This window comes from Furipterus horrens, unplaced genomic scaffold (genome assembly GCF_987537825.1).
Source record: "Furipterus horrens unplaced genomic scaffold, mFurHor1.1.pri manual_scaffold_8, whole genome shotgun sequence".
Lineage (NCBI taxonomy): Eukaryota > Metazoa > Chordata > Mammalia > Chiroptera > Furipteridae > Furipterus > Furipterus horrens.
Window position 1 is genome coordinate 100241414 of NW_028327178.1, and position 9458 is coordinate 100250871.

Sequence of the window (9458 nt, forward strand, 5' to 3'; positions counted from 1 at the left end):
ATCACAAAAGAAAACCCCATCCCCATTAGCAGTCACTCTCTGTATTCCCTCGGCCTACTCCAGCTCCGGGAAACCACTAATCATTTTCTATCTCTATGAATTTACCTGTTCTGGATATTTTATATAAAGGGAATCATAGCGTATAGGGCCTTTCGTGCCTGGCTTCTTTCCCTTAGCGTAATGTTTTTGAGGTTCATCCACAGTGTAGTGTCTCTTTGTGCTTCATTCCTTTTTATGGCTGAATAATAGTCCGTGGACATTGATAGCTTTCCACTTCAAGCATCGGAGTCTCTACTTCTCTGCTGTGGGTTTTCTTTGGCTCCTGGGATCTTGCTCAGATGGCATGCAGAACAGCCTGGAAGAATGAGGGATTTCATGGCCCCAAATACCACTAGAGTATGGGAATCGGTGGAGACACATATCAGTTTACCCATAACTGAAGACAGATTAAAAAAAAACACAGAGGCATATTTTACATGGTCCCTTAGAAGGTCTCCAGTAGGATGAAGCTATAGTTTCCCACAGTGGTAATCTGCTCATAATCAACTTCTCACTTTCCTGTATCACTTACCCCACTCCCCACATTTACCTCCCATATAAAATACTTTCACCCATGCTCTTGTCCTAAAATCGATTTCTGGGGGCTTCAAAGTAAGGCAGCATCCATGCATCCTTGTTTTAAAAGGGTCTTGCAATGTGCTGAAGAAACAGAGGAGGATAACAATATCCCTGGGGTTCTCAGCTTTCAAAGTTCTGATTTTCTTCACCCCTTTGCATGGTATCTCCAGATGTCCCAGTGAGCTTTTTCCCTCCTCAAACCATGATGTGCCAACAGGGGTGAGTCATTCAGCCTCAGAGGCACAGGATCAAACAGAGCAGTTTATTGGGAAAAATTGGGAGCCACACAGGTATACACAGGGGGTGCGAGAACTTGGACTATAGAAATGGGATCAAAGCAGGATAGTATGGCCCTGGCTGGCATGGCTCAACTGATTGGGCGTCATCCCACAAACTAAAAGGTCGTGGGTTCGATTCTTGGTTGGGGCACATGCCTGGATTGTGGGTTCAGTCCTCCGTAGGGGGTGCATGCAGGAGGCAACCAACTGATGTTCCTCTTTCACATCAATGTTTCTCCCTCTCTTTGTCCCTCCCTTCCCCTCTCTCTCTCTGGAATCAATAAAAGAATGAAAGAAAGAAAATTTTAAGACAAGCAGGATATTATGTATGAAAAGAGACTGAGATGGAGGAAGAGGGAGGAAGATCCCGGGGGTTCCGTCTTGGGAAGGGCTTACACCTTGGAATGCTGGGAGTAGAACCAATGGAATCCATTCTGGAGCGTTGGTCAGGCACACTAACGGAGCCTTGAGTCATGAGCCAAAGCCTGGCAGTTGTTCTGGGGTATCCTTATGCATTCAGGATTGGGAATCTGTTGAGAATGTAGGACAGGACCAGCTAAGCATCTCAGACTCAGCCTATCTTCAGAGAACTAGTCTTGAAGTTATGTTTGTACACCTTTCCGTAGGACATCAAAAGGAGTAGGTTTACTTTGGGAAGCTAGGAATCTCCGTAAAGGAAGAATGGATGTGGATAGGAGTGGACAGGAGCAGATTGATAGCAAAAAAGTTGTAACGAGGAAATTAATGGCCTGGGGTGGTCAGCCAACATGCCCAGTGCTAGGCTGGATGTCCTGTGAGCCCTAGGAAGCTGGGTCTCTGAGATTTCACCATGCCTGCACCCTCCCTCCACCCCTTGTACTTGCCAGCTTTGGTTCATGACCGTGTCCCTTCCCAACCTCAGTTCCCAGAAAGCCACTGTCCCACCCTCTGGGAGATGTATTTTCACCTCCTGATTGGAGCTGGTTTTGTCAGCACCTGGTCTTCCAAGGATGTAGCCTTCCCAGAATGGACTAGCCAACACCCAGACCTCCTGCGGGACCCTTTTGAGGATGAAAGATCGGGGCCCTTGGGACTCACACATCTTGGAGCACATGTTCAGGCACAGGTATTTGGATTGAAAGTTGTTATTGTTTCCCTGGCAGCCACCATAGCCAAAGCTGATACAGGTATCATGTTTCTTATTATACCACCAACGACGAAACAAAGCCGTGCAGGGACCAGGATCTTTTGGCAAACTGCATATGTCTGCAGGGAGACCCCAGAGTCGAGAACTTAGAGTGCCCTCCCCCTCAAAATACAAATGTTATCGTCCCTCTGGCAACCTCCATAGATGACACTGAGCAGGCTTCTTTCATCTTATCACACCTCCGGGGCCCAGGTCCGTTTGCAGGGAGAGTCCCAAAGAGGGGCTGTTTGGGTGTCTACATCCCCGGAGAACGTTGGTGTCTCCCTTTCCTTCTGGTCACTGGCCTCACTGTCTCTCCAGAGAGTGAGCAGACGCCGGTTTCAAGGTTCTTTCCCAAATTCAGTGTCTGCCCCCTCGACCTCCCATGTTACCTGTCTTGTCCTCAACTTCCTTTTCTGTAAAGTGGAAATGCAAAATCCCACCCTGCTTGTTGGACAGGGCTGTCCTGGGGGGCAAGTGAGACCGTGCTCATGGCCCCCTAAGTTGTGAGCTCCTTGATTGTCCCTGAATGTGCAGCACAGTGGCTGGCAGAGAGTAGCTGCTCAATAAATACACCCTGAGTGGTTAAAGATATGGAAGTGCCTTGAAAATTACAAATAACAAGCCATTTACTTTGCCTTCCAAACCATGCCAAGAAGAGAACATGGGATCCTGAGTAAAGTGCAGGTCCCTACAGGGAAGGTGAGAGCAGTTTTTCAGAAGGTCAAGTACATTTTCTTCCTGCAGTTAGCTTCAGACCTGTTATGAGTTGAACTGCATCTCTTCCCACCCCCCTTGCCCTTCATATGGTCAAGTCCTCAGCCACCGTACCTCAGAGTGTGACCCTATTTGGAAATAGAGTTGTGGCGGATATAATTAGTTGTGATGGAATGAGTCATACTGGAGTAGGGCGCATCTCTAATCCAATACGGTTGGTGGCCTTATGACAAGAAGAAATTTGGACACAGATACACAGGGAGAACACCAGGTGAAGATAAAGACAGAGGTCTACAAGCCAAGGGATGCCCAAGATTTCCAGCAAACCACCAGGAATTAGGGGAGGGGCACAGGACAGAGTCTCCTGCACAATCTGAGAAAGCCCCAGCCCTGCCAACACTTGACCTTGGACCTCTAGCCTGCAGTACTGTAAGACAATACGTTCCTAGTGTGAAAGCCACCCAGTCTGTGGCGCTTCGTTAGAGCAGCCCTAGCAAACTAACACAGATCCGAGCTAAACTATGAACTCAGCTAAACGGTTCAGTTCTGTTGATTTTTCACTTCCTCATAGCTAACCTCTCTGTCACTCTTAAAATTTTATTTATTTTTCAGTTACAGTTGACATTCAATATTACATCAGTTTCAGGTGTACAGCATAGTGGTTAGACATTTATATTATAACTTATGAAGGGATACCCCTGATAAGTCTAGCACCCAACATACATAGTTACTAAAATATTTAAAAAAAATTTTTTTTCAATCACAGTTTACAGTCAATATTATTTTGTATTAGTTTCAGGTGGACAGCGTAGTGGTTAGGCAGTCATATACTTTACAAGGTGTTCTCCCTGATATGTCAGGCACCCACCTGACACCATACACAGTCATTACACTGTTATTGACGCCATTCCCTCTGCGTTACTTTACACCCCCGGGACTATTTTGTAACCACCAGTTTGTATTTCTCAATCCCTTTACCTTTGTCATTCAGCCCGGCTACCCTCCTCCCCGCTGGCAACTATCATTTGTTCTCTCTGTCTAGGAGCCTGTTTTCTGTTTTGTCTGTTTGTTTGTTTTGTTTTTTGAGACTCTGCATATAAGTGAAATCATATGTATCTGTCTTTCTCTGTCTGACTTACTTCACTTAGCACAATACCCTCTAGATTGATCCACGTTGTCACAAGTGGGAAGATTTCATCCCTTTTTCTGGCCAAGTCGTGTTCTGTGGTACATAGGTACCACATCTGCCACTCGCTTTAAGTGCCAGTGTCTCACGCCTGAACTGTTGAGATGGACTCAAACTGACCTTCCTGCCTCCATCCCTGTTCCCTCCAACCCAACCTTCAGGTTGCACACCAGAGAGAAGGGCCTGGTGTGTCTGAAACAAAGCTGATCACATCATTCCGCACTGAGACCTTGACTTCACGACCAAGTCTCCTCATGACCCGCAGGCCCTTCATGATCTGGCCCCTGCTTGTGGCTCTGGCCTCCTCCTCCCCCACACTATCCTTCTGAGCTACATACTGTCCCTGCACTGTCCCCCACTTTGACACCTCTCGCGCCATATTCCCTCTGTCCACCCCACTGTTGTTCATTAGTGACAGTCCTCTCTTCAAAACCTTTCTCAGGCATCAGCTCCCGCGTGGTGTCTCCGACTCCATTCGACATCCCACACCCCTCGGGTGCCTGAATTGGCCCTGGGTCTTTCCACAGTGCCTCTGAATCTTGTGTGCATGCATGTGATTTGTCTGCACCTTTGGTCCCATCTGTGAGGTTGTGAGTGTCTAATAAGCAGGATTGTATCTGATTTCACCTGGGAACCCCATTCCTAGCAGGCAGTCTGGCACGGTATAGAATTTAGCAGAATGCTGAGGGTAAAGCAAAGAATGAATGAAGTATCTTTTTTCCTGGACTGAATAAGTCATTTGTTGAGCACCTACCATGTGCTAGATGCTTTAAGAGACAAAGAAAAGGGATGGCCTCTTCTATTTAAGAGCTCCCAGTCACCAATGACAAATAATGTAAGTTACTGTGTGTCACATGACTATTATCTACCAGGCATTGTTCATAGCACTTCCTGTACCTCAACTCATTGAATCCTCCAAATAACCCCTAACATGAGGGAAAGTTATTAATTTGCTCCCCCACCCCACAAGATAAATAGGCTGGCAAAAACTAGAGCTAAGATTTGGACTCAAGAAGTCTGAATTCAGAATCCCTCATCTGCAGGCCAGTGAACAACTTACCATCCTCCTGCCTCCCCACTGGGCTCCACTGTCAAGTCCTCTTTACTTTATTTCCTAAATACCTATCAGACACATCCCATTCCTCTTCATTCCCTCAGCTACCTCTGGTTAAGCTACCACTTCCTTCCATCCTGAAGTCCTTTAAGACATTCTGTTCCTCCTCTGCAGGCATAATGGAAGCCTGTTCATGTCGTCACTCGCCTCCATGAATTTCCATTGCTCTTAAGATCAAGATGAGACTCAAGTCCACCAGACCCTACCTACCTACTATGTTTTTTCCTTGTGCCTCGCTCATACTCCCTAGATTCTGCTACTAAGTACATGTTATTTCCTGTGCCTGGAAAGCCCTTCCACCCACTTTTGGCCTAAATTTACTACCCACCCTTCTGAATTCAACTCCAGGCTTGTTTTCTCGGGAAAACTTTCCTCCACCTCCCTGACCACATTGGTCAAATCCCATTGACTTTCAGAGACTCGATATTTGTTAAATGAATGAATAAAGAATCTCTGATAGCTTTCCAGGAACCCAGGGACATGGGCATGGAGTAAAGACTGTAGCAGCAAAGGAGAAACGCTCCAGTCTCCAGGGGTCACGGGAGGTTTGCTGGTTCAATGCCAGACTTGTCCGATTAGGCAGAGAGGCGGGCACTGTAGAGCAGAAAGCTTCATTACCACTCGCAGCAACAATGTTGGCAAATGGTGGGCCAGCCATGGCCTCCTGGGGACTCAAAGTAGTAAGAGGGGAAAGTAGCCAAAAGACTCTCTGGTTCAATCACACCCTTGCCCCCTTTGGGGGGAGGGGGGGAAGAAACCAAAGCCCAGACAGAACAAAGATCCCACCTACGGTCAGGCATCGTATTAGGGGCAGGGATGAGTGTAGTTACCAGGCCCCCCAATTCCAGCAGTGTTCCCCAGAGACGAATCCTTAGCAAACCAGGAGCAAAACCAGCCCAAGTGGGCAGAAAGTGAGGGCTTGGGTGGAAGGATAGGTTATTGCGAGGTTCTGAATCATACCTTGTTTGAGGTCTAAACACTTTTTCCCACAGTTGAAGACACAGCACTTCATCTTGTCTGGACAATCTCTGTCCCTCTTACATAAATTCCTTTCTTTGAATTCACATTTCTCCTGGATCCTGGGACATCTCCCTGCAAAAGGAAGAGTCTTACAACCATGAGTCTTGGAGGGCATGGTGCCCACTCTTCTCCAGCACGAAGGCAATTCTGGGAATTCGGAAAAATTTGCTTTGACTTTGCTCATCCCCAGGAGCCTTGTCCTCAGGGAGCCCTTACGTATTTCCCACCACTGCCCCCCCTCCTGACCGCCCCTCACTCTCTACCTTCTTATCCCACCCCTAGTCCCACCCCTACCTCCATGCCTTCTATGGCAGGGTTTCTCAACCTTGACACTAAGGACATTCTGGCTGGATAATTATTTGATGGGAAGGAGGGAGCTGTCTTGTGCATCACAGAATGTTTAGCAACATCCCTGGTTGCCCTCCCACTGGATGCCAGTAGCTCTCCCTAGTCGTAACCCCAAATGTCTCCAGACTTTGCAAATGTCCCCTGGAAGACAAAATCACCTGATCAAAAACCACTGGTCTAAACGAATCTGGTCATTTTGGCCTGGTCAGGGAGCTGGCGTTTGGGAGTTCCTTCTGAGGGGTGCTATTGGGCAGTGATTAATATCACTCCTCCTGGAGTTGGACAGTTAGGTTTTAAAATTCTTAACTCTTGGTTTTACCACTTAGTCTTTCTGAGCCTTGGTTTCCTCATATGTAAAATCATTTTAGCCTTACAGAGTTGCAAGGAAGAAACAAGACAAAGCGTGTTGTTATAATCATCATAACTGATGCAGGGTAATGTTAACATTTGCTAAGTATTTACCAAAAGCCAAGCACTCTTCTAAGCATTTAGATGTGCTCTTTCATTTAATCCCCATAATAGCTCTATGGGGTAAATTCTGTTAATATCCCCATCTTGCAGATAAGTAAACTGAAGCACAGGGAATTTAAGTAATTCGTCCAAGGTTACATGGCTTCTAAGTGGTAGAACCAAAATTTGGACCCACCAAGTGTGACTCTAGCTCCCTCTCTTTAAATCCTTACTCTCTGAGTGTTCCACACATGGCGGCAATTCTCATTATTACTATATAGTCATGGAGTATAACTGTCTTCAGTTCAAAGGAACTTTTGGATGCTGTCTTTCATACCAAAGCCAAAGTCCTGATGTGCAGGGCTACTTTATAGAACTGTATTTGAAAGAATCAAAAGTTGATAGGGATGATGTCCCAAGAAAGGGAGCTATTTTTGCTGTGGGGTGAGAAGGCCCCTTAGGCTTCCTGGATTCCTATAGACCTTCCCACAAATGCTATATCCTATGACTGGTCCCAGCCCTGTACTCCCTTCCCCCAAGAAAGACCCTCTACTTCAAAGGGGCTGGAAGTAAGGGTCACTTTAGGTCTGGATTCTTGCATTCACAGAAGGGATCTTCCACAGAGAGGGAAATAGGAAGAAATACTTCAAAGACCTCTCTGTTCAGGGGGGAGCAGGGAGGAAAAGAAGCGGGGAAAGAAGGGGAAGAGTTTAATCAAGGAACAAGTATAAATGACCCATGGACATGGACGACGGGGTGGGGACTGACTGTGGGAGAAGGGGTAGGTGGGGTGGGAGGGAGCAATGGGAGAAAAAGTGGGACAACTGTAATAGAAAAACAAAAAATAAATTAAAAAAAAAAAATCTTTCTGCTTTCCCAACCCAGAACCAAGGCTAAGACAGTGAAAAGCAACTCAAGCCTGACCAATATTCGTTCTTTGTTTCTTCCTTCCAGCAACCTTCCCTTTCTCCCAGGCAGGGGTTGAGGCCCCAGTACTTACTGGGAGAGAGCAAGTCACTCAGAGCAAATCCTTGGACATTCACTAGAAGGATGAATAGCACCAGGATCCTCAAAAGTCCAGAAGACACCATTCTGAAGAAGAGCTGGCCTGTCTGTCTGGAGGCTCCAGACCATGAAAATGTCTCGCTGCCTTTGTCCAGACTATTTCTTTAGTCATCAGTGTTTTAAATAGGAGATGTGGAGTCAAGCCAGCCTCCCCCTTTCTCCTGGGAACACCAAGTTCCTGAGGATATCAATGTGACTGGCTGGCACCTGTAGCCCACAACCCTGGGGAAAGGTCTCTTATTGGGTAGTTCCTGATCTTTAGCTCCTTGGCCTGGGCTGGACCATCTGGTCAACCAAAGTGGGGAGTGGGCGGAGCTTGTCTCACTTTCCAGGCTACTTTAGGACTGAATGGGGTCATCTCAATAAGTTTGAAAGTTGTGGGATGTCCTCATTCTCTATTCATTTTCCATTTGATCTGCACACTAACTGGCACACCCTTTTGTCTTTGACAATGTGTTTTTGTTGGTGGTGGTGGTTGTTTTTTGTTTTTTTAATTTTTATTTTTTTATTTTTGATCTCTTGGTATCTCTTTGTTTCTCTGTGCCTCTCTGTGTCTATGTCTGACTTTTTCTTTCTCAGTGCATCTCCCATGATCTCTGGGTCTTTTTCTCCCTTTCCCACGCTCTCCTCCCACCCCTCCCCCTTTTTCCTTTAGGTCACTCATACTCTTTGACCAAGGTTAAAGCATAAAGATGTTGCCCCAGAGCAGGGTGTGGAGAAGGAAGCAGGCTGATAGCAGAGTTTGCAGATAGAGTTTGTCAAGGTTGTGTTGCTTTGAGAGCAGGAGAGAATGTCAGAGCTTCTCTGACCTGGTGCAAACTCCTGTTGTCTGAGGAGGAACTGTGAAGCAAAGAGGCCAGCCTGAGAGACTACAATACAATAAAGGGCAATAATGCAGCCAAGTTGCTGGATTCTAATTGGAATGATGTAGGAGCCACTGGAGAGAGTGCTAGACTATTTGGCAGCTTTCCTACAGCCACAGAATCCAAAACACACAAGTCAGTCAACCAGTCGTCATCGAGGGAGAGACACTCTCCCAAGAGCAAATGTCATCTCTAAGGATCCCATTCCCTTTCCTAACTAAGTATTGCACTGTGGGCCAAGCTTTGTTCTCCAACTCTCCTACCTGACGGATAGAAGCCAGACAAAGCCAACCTTATCATCAGTCAGCGACTGTATGGTCACAAAATTTAAGATCACAGACAGAGCCCCTTAACCTATGGATGGTGATGTCCTTGGCTAAGAACATCTGAGGTCAGGTGGCTGTATTCATTGAGGTAGCGAGCCCCACAGACATCCCTACCACCATGAGGACCAATGTGGTGCTTGGACCAGCCCTTGTGGTTCTTATAATTGCAGGACTCACCTCTACAAAACTATCAGGGAACTTTGAAGATTTATTGCTCGCAGGTCTCAAAGGGTACATGGTAGGCTGGAGAGCCACAAAGCAAGATTGCGGGCAGAGAGAGGGGAAGAAAGTGCGGATGTGGGGCTCTG

General features: G+C 46.7%; 1 protein-coding gene across 1 annotated transcript; it reads right to left on the reverse strand.

Annotated features, from left to right (window-relative positions):
- Nucleotides 1-1991: 1991 nt before the first annotated feature.
- LOC150003631 (eppin-like) lies at nucleotides 1992-7987 on the reverse strand. Its single transcript, XM_090285294.1, has 3 exons — nucleotides 7897-7987; nucleotides 6039-6170; nucleotides 1992-2167 (listed from the first exon to the last, which is right to left on the reverse strand). The coding sequence occupies exons 1-3, from the start codon at nucleotides 7985-7987 to the stop codon at nucleotides 1992-1994; spliced, it is 399 nt and encodes a 132-aa protein (XP_090141420.1).
- Nucleotides 7988-9458: the final 1471 nt, after the last annotated feature.

What these genes read in the sequence shown, in the direction of transcription:
- LOC150003631 (XM_090285294.1), bottom strand. Translation starts at nt 7,987, where the DNA reads ATGGTGTCTTCTGGACTTTTGAGGATCCTGGTGCTATTCATCCTTCTA. An exon ending in GAGTGACTTGCTCTCTCCCA is followed by an intron (nt 6,171 to 7,896) that starts GTAAGTACTGGG and finishes TTCCTTTTGCAG; the next exon opens with GGAGATGTCCCAGGATCCAG. An exon ending in GTGTTTAGACCTCAAACAAG is followed by an intron (nt 2,168 to 6,038) that starts GTATGATTCAGA and finishes GGGCACTCTAAG; the next exon opens with TTCTCGACTCTGGGGTCTCC.